Source organism: Ptychodera flava (assembly GCF_041260155.1).
Source record: "Ptychodera flava strain L36383 chromosome 23 unlocalized genomic scaffold, AS_Pfla_20210202 Scaffold_23__1_contigs__length_28996876_pilon, whole genome shotgun sequence".
In the NCBI taxonomy this organism is placed as follows: Eukaryota; Metazoa; Hemichordata; class Enteropneusta; family Ptychoderidae; genus Ptychodera; species Ptychodera flava.
In genome coordinates, this window is record NW_027248277.1 from 8,702,229 (window position 1) to 8,719,606 (window position 17,378).

Here is a 17,378-nt window from a genome sequence, read left to right on the forward strand (position 1 = left end):
GAAGTCCTCTTCCTTTGCAGAAATGGAAACGATGATAAAATGAAGCTACGACGACGAACAGTGGGAGCGCAAGTGTCGCAGAAAGGCAGCAAAACGCCAACGGCTAAGGAGCTCCAGTCCCCCAGCGTGGCAGCCAATAGGAGTGGTCGGAAACGGCGTCTTTCAGGACAGTCAGAGGTAATGGTTTGGCTTTGTGATTTTTACAGCTTCAGTAACTTTGTAACCTTTTCACCTCCATTGCTGATGCACATATGTCATGAACTGGTCAAAATTTTGTGGTATACTGTCGCTGATGTGTTTTATTGCTTTATTTATCACTGACAATTGAATTTTAGTCTAGATAAGAATAGATTTCCCGTCAATGACATTGCATATCATGCACAGTGTTAGAAGGCTAATACTGCATATTTGCATAGAGAGTAGACTAAGGAAATATATTTGTTTTACAAAAAAATAATTAAAAAGTTAACTATTTCAGTGTTTTCTTCAGGTTTCGCTCACAAGGGTCAATGTCTGTCTCCCCCCTCCCCTCCCAAATTTTAGGGGCTTGGTTCGGATACATGGGGACTATAATATATTATGCAAATATAAGTTCTACAAATTAAGATTTTTTCAAGGTATTGGCAAATTAAGGTCATCTCATTGATCAAATATCAAATAAAAGACAGATTGGAAGCTTGTATGACTTTACTGTAGCTACATATAGTGGATTACTTACATCAACTGTATGATGTTACATCATAGATGGTAATCGTGAATTGGAATACTACTATAAATACTCTGTGTAAATCATAATCTCAAACCTCACGGTAGAAGGGCAACATGTTGCACATTTGTGATTATTTGAAGGGGAATTTTGATTAGATGGGGAAAGCACACAGTTGCATGCCCTAGAGAAAACATGCAGTCATTCTGCCGTAATAACACTTTGTTCTTTCATTGGAAAAGTATGTGTGTCATACTGACCCATATCCTGCAAGTCCTATGACTTTCCTGTTTGCCGAGTCATTTTAATTTTGATCCAAAACCTATCCAATATTTCAGCCATGGTATGTTACAGCTGTTTGAAGCCAGTAAAATACATGTTTACCATTTATTTTACGGGCCTTCAAATGTTCAAGTCTCTATTTAAATTCATCATATGGGACTTGTTTATGCCTCTCAGGTTTTAACCAACTTGACTGATGTTGACATGTAAACTTGGCAGGATAAGGGTTAAGGACAGAGAACATGTGGTCAAGTTCGAGGACAGCATGAAAAAAAATACAGAAAAGCGGAACAGAATTATAGTCAATTCTTAACTGATCAAAAAAACAAAAATAAATTTCTTATGAAGTTAAAGGTATTACCAGTTTCCTAAATAGGGATGTAGAATTTAGGGGGTACCTAATATGCATAAATTTGAATATATTTACATAACATTTACATAATACTGTAGCAATTTGCATGAGCAGTCATATTTGGTCACCTGTCATTTGAAGTTATTGTGGTAGACCTTAAACTATCCATCTAGGTCCACAATCACCATTGAAAATGATTGGTTTGGACCAAACCATTGTGGTTAAAGGGGTTATCAAGTTAACAAATGCTATCATGTTTTAGCATTCAGTATGTACTTATATGCTGTTCCAAGCATCAAAAATTGCCTCCCAAACAAACTAAAAGAATTCATGATACATATATATTGTTCAGTGTTTGACAGAACTTTACTCAAGTATATTTCTGAAAAAGCAAGATTGATTGTCATGGGGCACTTTTTGGAAATATTTATCATTTTATGACTGATATAGTAATCATTTATCACATCTGAATGAAGTGTTAAAGGTCTGGTGAAATGCCCATGTTGCAAAATCACAGAAATACAGTTGATGGTCTATAAAACAGTTACATTCATTTCTTTTTTTCGTTTGGCGCGCGTGATTATGAAATATGGCAAAAGAAAAATGCAATGTGGGCGTGTCCCCCGAGCCTCTCCAGTCGACTTTTTTCGGCTTTCCGAAGTTTGCACGACGCCGTATCTCATAAGGGGAAGTAAAGTATTTCACACCTCCGTAAGCTCCCTACGGGGTGGTAACTTCTAGGGTTTCCGCTTACATGATCAGGACAGTGTCCTCCTTCACTATGGGAGAAAGTTGTTCTTTTGGTGGCTGTGACAGCGGGAAGAATATGAACGGCTCAACTGTAAACTTTTTCAAGTTCCCGTCAAGTGTTGAGTGTTTGAACCATAATGTGCTTGTCTCTGCTGGTTCGTACGATCGGCCATGGTCCCTAGGCTGAGCCTGCCTCGCTACTCGCTTCACAGAAGGTTGGGACCGCAATGCAAATCAACAGCATGAACACCAACACTGAACGTTGTGACTGCCATTAAAATGCACTTGTCTACAACACGGAACGTCGGGACCGCAATGCAAATCGACAGTAACTTAAAACGTAAATGGGACCGTGATTAAATGCACTACAACCACAACACGGAAGGTTGGGGCAACAATGCAAATCAGCTGCATGAACAGCAACACTGAAGTTGAGACTACCATTAAACGAACAACAACACGGAACGTAGAGATCGCGATACAAATCATGGAGGTAGAGTCCTCCATGATACAAATCGACAGCAACACGGAACGCGTCATTGGGACGGCAATTAAATTGAAGAACAACGGGGAATACCGGACCACGAGGACCGCGATGCAAATCGACCGCAACATGGAATGTTGAAGACCGTGATTAAAATGCACAACACAGAACATCTAGACCGCAATGTAAATCAACTGCAACACCGAATCTTGTTGCCTCGATTAAAATGCGTATGTCTGCTATGTATAGCAAAAGTTTCAATTCTCGCGAGCGAGCGTTCCTTTGCCCGCTGTACACTAGACAAAATGACGTCAAATTTATCGCGAGGGCTCAATTGCGTGTGTCTAAGTTTCAATTCTCGCGAGAGCCATTTATGCATGCTGTACACTAGACTAAATGACGTCAAATCTCTCGCGAGACTTGGCTATTGCAAATACGTACGACGGAAAGAACGACGGAAGTAGACACAGTTTTTGCAAATCGCCGAGAGAGAAGCACAGATTAAACAAAAGACTAAAAAACCCACGTTTTTTCTTTATTTTACCAAAATTTTTTAAACAAAAATCAGTTTCGCCGCTGTGGCAAATTAGGATCGATTTTTTTTTCGCCACTTCGGATTTCGATTCGCATTGGCGAATGCGGCAAATGGGCAGCGTGAACAGTGTTTTGTTAGCGGATACCTGGCAGAGATAAGGCGGCGTTGGACCGCTATTCGATGTAAATGAACACACCCGTGACGTCACAGACGGCCAACCATTATCCCCGCTATGGGCGTGACCTGAGTGTCGCAAAATGACCCCATGAAAGCCGCGCATAGAAATATAAAAAAAAATTAACACTTGGTACTTTTAGGTTGCGATTCTGTTGCGAGTGTAATAGTATTGAACCCCTGGAAGATATTCAGTCACACGAACGGGACCATTTCACCAGACCTTTAATTGTCCCATAACAAGCCTTTGGTCATACCCTGCTGTTTTGCACAGGTGGTTAAAGTGCGCCCTCTAACTTTCGACATTTCTTAAATTTTTTTCTAAAATATCTCAATCAGAAATTTCTTGCGATGCGTAGTTTCCTCCAGTCAAAGAAAACAATCAATAGTTGGAAATTTCTCAAGTTAGAAATTGATGATCAGGACAAAGCCATACCCAGACTCATTTAAGCAGAAAGCATGTACATGTATGTAGTCCAATAAACAAAAAGACAAACAAACAAAGAAATTAATTATAATGTAAAGACTTACATATGTACTTATGTATGTAGGCATATGGGATGGATGGATGGATGGATGGATGGATGGATGGATGGACGGATGGATGGATTTAATACTTGATGTAGTTATAAAGTGTTCCACTCATCTACCAGTACGGCATGATGTGTGGAGGAGTCTCTCTTTACAGGAAGACATTGTCACTGAAACAAGTATTCTGTTTTACTTTTCCAGGAAAATGGAGAAGATGATTCTAAACCAGGTCTGTTTACATCAATCAAGAAGTTCATCTGGTCAACTCCAAAAACAGTGAGTACTCTTTCCAACTATGGATTTCCTTCTTCTCTTTAGTGCAGATATTGAGTGGATTTCTAATTTCACTGTGGACGGAAGGTGCAGTGTTGAATATCTGTTGGCCAAACAAATCAGGTATAGCTTACTTTGCTGACAGCTTGCTGGGTAAGAAGACTGCCCCACTTAGCTCTCAGAGTGGATGATAACACTCAATGGGTATTATCTGACAGAACTTGATAAGTATTTAGCTTGACCCTGAACTTCATTTTGCATGTTTTTTTGAAGCCTGCTGTGTCAGTTGTGGGTAGTACTTCATTTCTGTGAGTTCACTGCAGTAACTTGCACTGCACCATCAGCCCCAGTTAGGTTTAGAGTTGGTGGAGACCCTTACATGGAGGAATCTTTCAGTCTGAATTTCACTGCTTTGAAACTTTACAAATTTAAGGGTTCACCGCTATCCTTATTGTATCAGTAGATTTGATAGAATCTTGTCACACTGCAAAGAAATTTTAGTAACTTTTATTAATTGTGTAACTTTGTATCAGAAAGTATGTCAGAATCTCATTGGTGGACTGTACAGCTCAAATTGAATTGACATAAGTATTTGTTTGTTCGACAACTGCAGGACGCACAGACGCCGGCAAGGAAGAGGCGGCGACGGGATGACTGTAACAACTCAGAGGATGATACGTTGATCTCGTCAACGCCTGTTCTGAATAACAACACCATCAAGAAAAGCAAAGTCCCCAATGGCAAAGCTGTTGTAACTCAATCAAAACCACAGGAAAATGGCAAGGCAGAGACAACAGCTGAAACTGGTACTCCAGGTAAAAACATAGATTGTATTCATGTTAATTTACTATATACCTAGGGAGCATTGTAAGTTTCTTCATTTCTATTGGTCAATAGCAGTAACAATAATTATAATTTCCAACTGACTTAGGTAAACCTATCTTTCATTTTCATTGGTCAATACTGTATGCACCAGACTATAGTTTACAAGATAAACGCCCCTGGGACCTAACAAGATTTGAACAAAATATGTCATTTTGTGTTTTTTAATCCTTCTTATTTAGTTCCACTATCAGAGATGTGGAGCGGTTGCAGTGAGCAGTTGATTGAGGTGCCCGTCGTCCGTAGTCCTCTGTAAACTTTTTTCCCCTTCTCAGAAACTACTGATCAGAAATTTTTTTATAAGTACGTGAAAGTCACTCAGGATGACTGTACTTTGGTTTGTCAATATGATGAGTATATTTACATATGCAGTTATGTTTGGGCTAATTGTCATGCTATTGGTCAAACATTACTTAATTTGTATTTTTGTTTATTTTCCATGTTTAGCGCCCGCCAAAAGTGGAGTTATCGGAGGTGAAGAGTCAACCTGCACTAGTCCGCCCCGCACGACACTTCTCGGAACAATCTTCTCTCCTGTATTTCAGTTCTTTGGCCATAACGGTAATTTGCAGTCAATATATCTTTTGTTGCTGTTCATACTCCGTAATTTGCATGAATTTGTAATTGGCTTATTCTTATCACATTATGTTCATATGCAAAATTAATAAATGATGGTCAAGTTGTTGTATGCAAACAATATCAGCTCAGGATAGCTGTTTCTGGTCACATGTGATCGAGAATGAATGTATGAAATTCTATTGGTTTTATTGTGTCACATGTGTGATATGGCAGCATCTGATTGGCTACCTCACCAATGATATTAACATATTCAGTAATTTCAGAAAACAAAGAAAACCTTGACAATGTGGCCCTACGGCTTGACCTGGATAACGTTGCCGTAGACACAGATGATGTGTTCCAGTCAGAAGATGCCATGGAACCAACGTCAGCTGTTGCCAATGGCAACCTGGGATCAGGAGATGCAACCATAGCAACAAATGCTGCACTAGCAACAGGCAGTACTATGTATCCACCAACACTAGGTACTGTTTATTCATACATACATGTTATCGTTGTAAATTCTAACAATTTTTTTGAGGAGAATGGAAATCTGTTAGATTGAGGTTTACTAAAATCATTTTCAGGATACCTAAGAAAAGCCATTTTTTTATCAAAAAACTATTAAAAAATGTTCAAGTAAAAGGTGTTCCTCAACCTCGACATGAATTTATAAAAGTTGTAAAGCTTTTCAATGGTAATTGGAATAGCTATTTTCTCAAAAGATGAAAAAAAAATGTTGGAATGAAAATTGTATTTTTCAGTCACAAATGGCCATACAGAGAACTCGGATGGTGAGAATGAGCACAGCGCCCTCACTAGTCAGTATTCTGTAGAGGACACAGGAGTGTCGGTCAACTACAACTGCAACAGCAATGTGGCTCTACAAGCCGTTGACAACGTGGAATTGAACCAAGCACACTTGAAACGGATCAGGCGGTGGTTCCGGCCCCAGAGGGAGGGGAGGAGGTTACCCAGTGCAATGTGGAAGAAGAATGGGACAACTTTGATCTGTAAGTCACAACGTTTTTTCAATTTGAAAAATAAATGGACTTTTTTGTATTGATCAAGAATGTTCCTCTGTGAAAACTTCTGATGACATTATGTACATGCAGTGGTGCATAGGTCATAGGTCATGGTGCAAAGGTCATAACCAGCAAGTGTTACAAGGCATTACATGGTGGACCAACTCATCAAAATGTTTTTGAGAATGACTGTAAATAGTAAATTGTGAACGACTGCACCATGGTACCATGTTTTGTCAAGAACTGTGAAAGAAATTAACTGTCCCTTTTATAAAAATTTCTCTCTTTTCCTCTTAGGTATTATTTCATCACACATCCTCCACCGTTGCCAGAATCAGAACAGGATAGGGCCCCAGTCTTGCCATTGAAAACCAGAAGTTCACCAGAATATTCTTTAGTTTTAGATTTAGTAAGTATGCCTGCATGTTTTTTCCTTGAAGCTTAAGGAGACTCGTGGTTGCAATTATTTCCAGTACTCAGCCAATCAGTTGGCTGAAAGAATGTTATTTTTGAATTATTTACATATAGAAAATCACCAACCTTGCAGGCCTTCTTTCTGACTCCCTAAGTTGCTGTAAATAATGATGGTCTACCAATCAGATATAAGCTGAGCTGCTGTACATTAACAAGATAGAGGGGGGGGGGGAATGTTGACATTTCATTTACGCCAACTACTTGACGTTTGCAAATACTTTGCATGAAATGTAGAATTAATGGTCAGAGTCTTATGTCAACTCAGAGGGCGCGTTTTCAAGAATCCATGATCGCGAGTTTCATCATTTCAACCTAGGGGGTGCATTTCCAGGAATTCATGATAGTCAGAGCTCGTAAAGTTAACTTCGAGGGTACGTTTCCAATCTGCAGAACAATACATAATTAGAAAAAGTGATAATGCACTATGTTTGTATTATGAATAATCTTTGTTACTGATTTTCTAGAGTCAAAATTTACTGTATCTAAATGTTTTTCTATTTTATTTTTGTTAGGATGAAACCCTTGTACACTGTAGTTTGAATGAGTTAGAAGATGCAAATTTAACATTCCCCGTTGTGTTCAAAGAGACAACTTATCAGGTGAGTAGAGAAATGACAAACAGGGTTTGAGCAAAAACAAACAGCATTGCTCTGAGTAGAGAAACAACAAACAGTAGTGCGAAGAGCAGAGAAATAATGGACGTTTTGTGTATGTGTGATTCATTTAGAGGACTGGTTGTGCATTGATTTCTAGGACCATTCGTTGTTTCCAGATTCATGAAAGCAAATGTTTTCTGCCATTGAAGTCATATTAACAAAGTGATTACGAGAGAGAGAGAGAGAGAGAGAGAGAGAGAGAGAGAGAGAGAGAGAGAGAGAGAGAGATGGGGAGCCTTTGCGCCCATGCAACTATATTTACTAACAAACCTGCAACCAGCCCTATTGGATCACGTCAAACTAATAATACATATATTGTTGATATTGTTTAGGTATTTGTCAGGACCAGGCCTTTCTTCAAAGAGTTTTTGGACAGAGTTTCCCAGCTGTATGAAGTGATCCTGTTCACGGCCTCCAAGAAGGTGTATGCCGACAAGCTCTTCAATCTGTTGGACCCACAGAAAAAATGGGTCAAGTGAGTCATGTTCACCCCTCAACAGCCTCACAGATGGTAGAGTCTGTTATAGTTAGCAAATCCAGTGATCTGACATCATGGAAATTAAACATGCTGATTTAATAGTAGAAATTCCGCAATTGATTCAAAATGTTCAGAAGTATGTCAAGTTAGCGTAGGTGGTACACTGGTATGCCGATGTCACCTGTTTGTTTCAATGAGGCCCCCCCCCCCCAAAGTTTTGCTTTTCATCTTTGTGTTGATGTAACCAAGCCTTGTCAGTCTCTTTTCAACATTTATTTTGGGTGGGGTTTTTAGATAGAGAGATAGACAGACAGACAGACATATTTTTACCCGTAGGATCACATGCATATACATATAACAAACAGTTCTGATCAGTGAAATTATGATGGTCGTCACGCCACTCGTGTATCAGAATTACTGCAACATGTAATTATTCCCGATATGTTGTTTTTGGGTCTGTAGTTAGATCTTGTGAGCTGAAAGAAAAAATTAAAAAACCCTCGTTGCTGTATCATTTATACAAGAGAACAAGAGTGAGAACGAAACCTTTAATTATTTTTAGCAAATGCTTTCACTTCCAGATTCGATTCATTACCTCAATATCATTGTATTTTGCAGATATCGACTGTTTCGTGAGCACTGTGTACATGTACAAGGGAATTACATCAAAGATTTGTCAATCCTTGGTAGAGATCTATCCAAAGTAATCATAGTGGATAACTCACCACAAGCGTTCTGCTATCAGGTAAATATCAAATGTCGTTTGATTTCCATATTTCTTGGCAAAAATTTCAAATTTATACAAATTTTTTGTAAAATATCAGGTTCATTTTGGACTGCAATGATGGACATTTACCTGATATCAATGTAATTCTCAAACTAACAAACCCAGTTCCCCTAAAATGGGTGAAAAATGATAATTTAGAAATACTGGTTGCATGTCGTTATGGTAGAATTAAGACGGGCCTATCGAACTCACCTGCAGATTATTTCTGTTCTTTGTGAGATCATGCAAGTTTTATATGGTTGAACATACTTGTTTGGTTGCTGTCTGTGTGGAACGGGGAAATTTTTCATGATAGTTGTATGTGTAGTCCAGTTATACCCTTTCACCAACATGGTTTAGCCCAAACCCATTGTTATCAATGGTGATTTTGGATCTGTGCACTTGTAATCAGGGGTGAATAGGTTGAAAAAAATTAGTGACTTATGTTTATTCCTCAATGCAGTATATGATTCATTCTTAATAATTCCTTGTACTTTGTCACAAGATGATCTCCTCAAAAGCCACAATTTTACATGATTTCGTAAAATTTCATGCAGCAAAACAAAAGTCGTCTACTTTGATATGTGTAAGTCTTTGGAATGGCAAGATGTGTGCTGTGACTCTTCCAATACTTTTCCGGAAATGATTGTGCATTTCCTAAATCAATACTACACATCCAAACAAGCGAGACTTCTTTTTAAGGTTGTAGAAATTCATGTAATGTGTAAATGATGTACGTTTAGGTCAAAAATGCTTTTGAATATACTCAACTTGACGCAAAAGTCCTAAAAACCTTGCGTAGAGATCTCTCCTGAACAGAACGATAATATTGTTCTAAAAGCTAAAAAATTGAACAGGGACTTTTCCCACAATATGTTCTGCAACCAAAACTTCATTTTCTGGATATTTTCCTTCCGATAGCTCACCAATGGAATACCCATAGAGAGCTGGTTCATGGATAAGGGGGACACGGAGCTCATGAAATTAGTCCCTTTCTTGGAAGACATTGTCCGACGGGTAAGTCTAGAGATAGATACTGGCCGGACTTTTGAAGATACTTCTTGTAAGATCTGCGTTGTATGATTGTTGAGAGTGGAAAAACTATTGTTAATGAGTTTTAAATGGTACATTTACTGTCCTGATTTTCTTACATTATCTTGACGCGATTTGAATTTAAAAAAAAACAAAACTTCACTATTTGGTTAATTTTTTGCTCATGATTGCTGCACTTGAGTATAGTATGGGGGGAAGCTATTTGGATTTGTAGGCGTCTGTTTGTTTGTCTGCATGTATGTATGACCATAGTATGTCTGTACACACACACACACACACACACACATATATATATATATATATATATATATATATATATATATATATATATATATATATATATATATATATATATATATATATATATATATATACATATATATATATATGTGTGTGTGTGTGTGTGTGTGTGTGTGTGTGTGTGTATGTGTGTATGTATGTATGTATGTACATACGTATGTTGGTATGTATGTATGTATGTATCTACATACGTATGTTGGGATGTATGTATGTACATACGTATGTATCTGTCCACAACAGAAACTAGCATAGCTGAGTGTTATAATGTAGTATTCATGTGAAGATGTGAAATTGGTTGCAGATGGGATTTCATTCACAAAGAGTATTTGTTCTCAAAAGTGTACAACCGAACTTAAAAAGTATGAGAGTAGTCAAAAATTGAACACCGCTGTAAAACACTTTGAGTCAGTTGTATGCTTTGTCAGTGAAATTGAATTTGACTTGAATTAGTGGACTCTTAACAAGATGCTCTGGCCGTAGTTCATGTACAGAGATTTATGAATTAGTTGCATCTTAAAGGTATACAGTCATCTGTAATCTAACTATGTCCATATGTGGTCAAAGGGGCATTCCTTGGTATTCAAAATGCCCATGCGAGGGCGCTGTTTTTAAAAAGCGGTCACCCGCTTAAAATCTGTGATTGGTTAGATTTTCTCTTTCAATGGTAACTGTGGCAAAGTTGGAACAGGTGACAGTATACCTTTAAGTTAGCGAACCCTAGACTCCAGCTAAGTGACAAAAAGGTATGCCAGCTAAAAAGACATGTTTGCAGCAGATAGTTTACCCAGTTACATTTTATACACATTCCCAATAATGACATTAAACATTTCTTTTTTCGTCTTTGCCAGAGAGAGGACGTGAGACCACAAATTCGTGAGCGTTCCAGGAGAGGTATCGGATTCACGAACTGCTGCCGCCAGATTAAGCGGTAACCACGACAACCAAATAAGAATACAGGGAGATATATATTTTACTGTACTAGTGTGTAAGATGAAGACCAAAGAGTTGGACATGGTCGGATGAAGATAATATAATCATGCAGAAATCACAAGTTGAGGAAAGTTACAAAATTTTACTGAAATTTAGGTTTTTAATTTTCTGACATTCGCACAATCCGTGTTCAGGAGAAGAAGAAAACAAACTAATCCTGCCACATGTAAAAAATGGTTAATTTCTGATTCTTTTAAATAATAGCTAGAAACATTAGTTGTCTAATCACCCCTGTTTCAATGTAAAATGGTATAATCTGCAGTGTTTAAAAGCAATGTTGGATGAAACTATTGGGTGGAAAGGGTTCAGGTAGTATTATTTTAAGTCTGTTTCTCATGTGTCACACAGTTGCTGCAAATTTTTTGAGCCCCTGCGTGGTGTACCCACACCCCCTTCCCTTATGAAATGGTTCAGTCTGCTCGTATGAAAGGCTGACAAATTAGATCTTTATGTAAATTAATGTGGATTTTGAACAACATTTTGGGATCAAATGCTTCTTAATGTGGTCAAATATCTTTGCACTTCTAACTTTTGAATTACTTGATCAGAAGACCTTTCTTTCTCAAAAGCTTTTAACAAAATTCTTTCGTTTTAATTTCGCACTGTTTTAAACCAATATTTTCAGGTGATTTTAATCCTGAATAGAGCCACTTGATTGTGCTCACAAGTTTAGTGTATGTGAACAATATGAATTATTAATTAATTAATATTCTAAGCCCTTACTCCAAGCACGTCAATGCCAAGAATTAATTTTGGCAAAAAAATAAACTGTGTACATTTTCACGAACAACACTGATAATTATTAGCAACATATGGAAAGGCAAATTTTAAAGAAGCAATTTGAAGCCTTTTCAAAAATAGTACATGTATACCCGTCACAGCTATTCAAAAATAGTTTGCCTATACTTCTCTTGTAGACACAGCAAGAGTGTTTTAGTGAAGGCCAAATGAAATGATTATCCTGTTATAGTTTGGAAAATATAACCAAACAACAAGAATGACCTTTTTAAGCCATTATCTTTATCAACACTCCTACTGAAATCAGTATTTCTCTGCTGGAATTATCTCAAATGTAAAAAAAAATTTCCCTAAAGAAGTCCCAGACAATTTAAAAAGTGATTGTGACTTTGAAAATTTTTTTCATGTATGAGTGACATTTCTTAAAATTTATTTATTATTCAGGAAAGGATTTTGGACCTATTGTGTGTTTGTCTACCCACGTGTAATTTTCAAGATCACATCGTAATCAATTGAATTCTTACCATGTATAACATGGGTATACGAAGTAAGAAAATATATTACTTGATTTTAACCTCTGATTTCTGACTTAAAATACAGCTTAAAACAATGAACTCATGTTAAAATATACCCCCAAATTTTCAATCGGTATTGCACAAACACAATGCGGAAGGAATGCACCATTTTAGACTGTAGGGGTGTATGGGCATATATTTAGGTTACCACTGGTGTATCCGCTAACCAACAGCATTTCTCAACTCAAATTTCTTGAAATCTTCTTCTTCTGTCAACCCAAATCAGTCTAATCTAATATGTAAAATTTACTTGCATGACAGAAAATGCACGATTCAGTTGTGTATCAAATCAATATTAACCTGTTCACCCCCAATTCCCTGTAAACAGGTCCAAAATCACCATTGATAACAATGGGTTTGGGCCAAACCATGGTGGTCAGAGGGAGGGCACTCCATTGATCCCATGTATTTTCATCACCTACCTTGCTTACGTTTGAAGAAAAGTCTGAAGTTTTGTATCTTGGCCTTTACTTACAACTCACCGATGTGAAGTTGCATGCTGTCACCCCTGTTTTCTTCTTTAATGGTCCAACTTTTTCATAAAAAACAATAACCATTGACAACTTTAACCCTTTGAGCGCCAAAGTCTATTTTGTCCCCTTTATAAAATATAGCCCAGTCAATTTTTCTCAGATTTTTGCCAAAATTTTGAGAAAAAACTGTAGCAAATGAAATGTGATGTCCATTTGGTCCAAAATTATCAACAAATTACAGAAAAATTCATAAAAATTGGTAAAATTTTGCACTAAAATTTTGGCGGGAGAAAATTACAGCACTCAAAGGGTTAACAGCTCAAACAAGGTCAGCTCCTTGCTCATTTCAGTTTCAGTTTCAACAAAAACCACTTTGCAACCCTTTGCCCCTTCAGTATCTCAAATATTCCAACGGCAGCTTTGATCACTATTTTGGACATGATACCTATTACAGCATTTGCTGACACCTGTGAGAATTCTGACAATTTTAATCGTAAAGCGTCTTTATTGCTGCTGCAGTAGAAGCCCCTTAGTGTGTCATTTCTGTTATGATCACAAAATATTTTCTGAAATCTTGTTCACGTGATTTCCGAGAGCTGTGAAAAACAAATTCCAGACAAATACATACATATTCATGAGAAAACTGTGACTTCATTCAAATTCAAGCTATGACAAAGTTTGACATTGAAGCAAGGAAAAAGGGACGTGACAGTATTAATCCTAAACTCTATTTATCACATTCTATATTTTCTTTGCAATCATTTTCATCCTTTGAGGAAAATTCTGTCCATTCTCAATCACATCTGTTGGTCATTTTATCCCGTTCACCCCCCCAATCCCTGTAAACAAGTCCACACTCACCATTGATAACAATGGGTTTGGACCGAACCATGGCGGTGAAAGGGTTAAAATGCCTTTTTTGCGTGATGAACAAACTGAAATTTTTTTCTGTGGAAAACACATTTTTCAACCATAAACAGTCATATGTTACATTATAGGTAGGATTGTACATTGCGGTATTTTGACAGTTTTTGATATCCTTTTAAACTGTCAGAAATCTTTAAAAAGTGAAATTCATTGACCTCTCCAGATGTAATATGTGTACTCAAAATGTTACATGACCTCTGACCTTTGACTCAAATATAGCCGCCAGTGAAATTTCAAAATTTTAGTTGTATCTGAACTGTGGCTTCCCTCAGGTATAACCTGTTTGTGACCTTTATTTTGGTTGGGTTCATAGGTCAAAGGTCGTGCAGGGCTGTCTAGTTACTAGGCAATTATTTGTTCAATGCATTTCATCTCATTCAACAGCATACACTGATGATTTTTAGATTCTTAGATGTAAATATATAGAAATTTCATCATCTGCAAAATTTAAAATTGAACAGGAGAATTTACACTGGGGAGCGCTTGGAATTTACCCAAAAATTTTAAACTTTGACAAAAAATATTTTAAACAAAGGGATTTATTCGTTTAAGGTGGTATTTCATGTTTTAAAACCCGTTGTGAGCAATAAATAGGGATACAATTTGATAAATTTTGCAGATTTTGATAATACTTGGTAAACAAAATTTAATACCTAGTGGAAAGATCTAGAACTTCGGTGATATTTTTTTTTATTATTAGCCTTTCAAAACTGTACACGTGCAATGACAGGAAATTTTTCACAATTTGTATCAATGAAAATTTTTCTCGTGTGTGTCATGTTCATAATACTTTGAATTTGTTTTAACTTTTTTGTGAGCTTGGGTCTGTGTGTTTTCTAAGCTTCCAAAAGGCTTTATTGTATGTGTGATTTAGGGTCTTGTTTGATACCAGGAAACATACCATGTGACAGATATGTGCATGTTTCATTGAATATCTGTCTACTCTTTCAGAAAAAGCTAAGAGGACAGGTAAAGGCAATGGGGCCCTGAAGATGAATATTTATGTGCAATTTTCATGAATATTCATGGATGAATATTCATGAAATGTGTTTTGAATATTCATGAAATGTGTTATGAATCTTCATGTAGCCCTAAATATGAATCTTCTTTTCAGCCCTGAACATGAATTTTCATGATTTCCTTGACTCTGTTTAATATACATGATGTTCCCAATAAATTTACATGATGGCCCTGAATATGAATAATCATGACAGTCTTAGATATGACTATTCCAGATACCCTAATTAATTGAATTTTACTGAACATTGAAATACATTCTGTATCATACATTTTGAATGTTCATTAGAACTGTTCACATGAAGACTCGTCTTTCTTGATTCCATCTTATAAACAAATATGTCTCGTCTTTCTCAGTGCATGTCTGCGTTAAGTTGAAACAGTGGTGCATCTAAAAGACCATACTGCCACATTCATATCAAACATTGTGCATCCAATTTCTTCCTTCCAGTGCCCCTCAAAAATATATTCAACTTGCCATACAGTATACAGGGCCCACATCAAAACAGGTTGTGAAATTGTTGAAGTCCTTTGGAAGCTATTAAACTACCCACAGCCAAGTAAGCTTAGCTCAAAACTTTTAATGCTACCATGTAATTACTGATATTAAGAAGTTCAAAAGAAAAAAAAAAAAAAAGCTTATATATGATGACCAGTTTTAACAGAGAAAAGTTTGGAAATTGTTGCTAAGACAACAGAAGTTGTGTATTTTCATTAAGAAGAGGCATATTTTTAGAGATGACAGATGTTTGAAATTGTCTTTTAGTTCTAGGGTATCATGTGTATTCACTGTACAGAGATGCCAAAATTTTGGAAATGTCTTGTGCTCTTTTTAACCTAAGCGTTCATCCCCAGATTTCATGTAAACTGGTCTGTAATCACTATTGATAACAAAGGGTTGGGCTAAACCATGAGATGGAAAAGGTAATGTATTCCTCTTGTGAAACAAAATTGTTGAAGTTAAACATTGTTATATTGTTAAAGCAGTACTTTCAAGGCAAGTTGTAGTTTAGGGGAAGGATTCTAACTGCACTGATTTGACCTTTCAACTTTGACCTGACCTCTTGCATAAGAAATATACAAGAAATTGAGATTTTTTTTCACACAGATTCAGAATCAAGTCACATATAATAGTGCTTCTGTTGTTCAATCCTCCCTTCTGAAATGGTTCATAAGTCCAGAGTATCTGAAAGATTGTCGTATTTTCCATCGATTGGCTCCAATATAACATCAACCAAATGTTTGGAGTGAAATCCTGCAGCTTGTTGACCAAGTAAAATTCCTTCTTTTGGAAAATTATTGACACCAAAGTTTTGAACCAAAGTTTTGAAAATCACTCCACTTCTGAGAGAAAATCATGTCAAATTAGATGATGATAAGTATCGAATGTTATCAAATTATAGGTTTAAGGTTTCCCATAGAATGAAGTGAAATCTTAATTAGTCTTATTAAATCAAATCATATCAAGTTAATCCAGATTAACCTAATCAAGGCAGATGTGAATTCAGTTTATCAAATCTGTGAAATTAATTCCGTTTCACTGGATCAAATCTAATCAAATCTATCCAAATCAAATCAAATCAGTCTAATCCAAGATGGCGGTTTCGAGACCATGAAAAAATTGGCCATTTTTGTAACCTTTACCCTGATATTTTCATTTCTGTGAACCCACCATCTGGTGATTTGACGTTGTCACGACTACAAATAAACTTTGGCTTGATCATCAGTTTTGCCGATTTAGATGTTAAAAGTTTAAATCAAAATCTAAAACTTCAAATAATGAAAATAGAAAGGGCACAAGACATTCCTTTGTAAAAAGTTAAAATAGTTGTAAATGTGGTGTTCATTTAGTTTGAATTTGGGATAGTTTACCCTATGGATTGCCAACTTAAGTATGTAAACCTGAAATTGTAAGCCATGTGTGATGAACTTTGACACAGGGCAAAGTTAGAGAGCCCTCGCAGTTTAAAATTTGAGAGTATAGATCTGGTTTTGCAAATTTGCGGAAGTGAGACGGACTTCAACTGTCTAGGATTCGGTTGACTTGGAAGTTACCAAGATATATACGGTACTGTTGTGATGTGCTCGAAGCCAGTATTAATGTACGAGAGATGTTTGGATTCAAGCTTTTGCTCATTTGATAAATTATTTCTGCATTTTTTTGAGGAAGTGTGTCAGAAATGCAATTTGGAAAGTTGAAAGTATTGTTAACAACCAGTGAGCATATTGCAGCTTCAATGTCCTTGACAACTCTCCTGAGAAAGAATTTTCAACTGTGAGGGCGCCCTAACCCGTGCTTGTTTAGAAACACCAGTATTTTTGAAGTTGTTTTCCCAAATTATCGGGTGCAGAACCCATAATTCCAGAAAGTGTTTTTCA

At 36.7% G+C, this 17,378-nt stretch overlaps 1 protein-coding gene across 1 annotated transcript; it reads left to right on the plus strand.

Annotated features, from left to right (window-relative positions):
• LOC139124180 (CTD small phosphatase-like protein 2) lies at nucleotides 1-11,204 on the plus strand. Its single transcript, XM_070690319.1, is given in 14 exon segments — nucleotides 1-177; nucleotides 4,016-4,090; nucleotides 4,701-4,902; nucleotides 5,417-5,530; nucleotides 5,803-6,012; nucleotides 6,292-6,405; nucleotides 6,408-6,540; nucleotides 6,850-6,961; nucleotides 7,539-7,625; nucleotides 8,015-8,157; nucleotides 8,779-8,905; nucleotides 9,848-9,943; nucleotides 11,128-11,154; nucleotides 11,157-11,204. Coding segments are annotated over 14 exon segments (1,626 nt in total). The 5' UTR covers nucleotides 1-39.
• The last annotated feature ends 6,174 nt before the right edge of the window (nucleotides 11,205-17,378 follow it).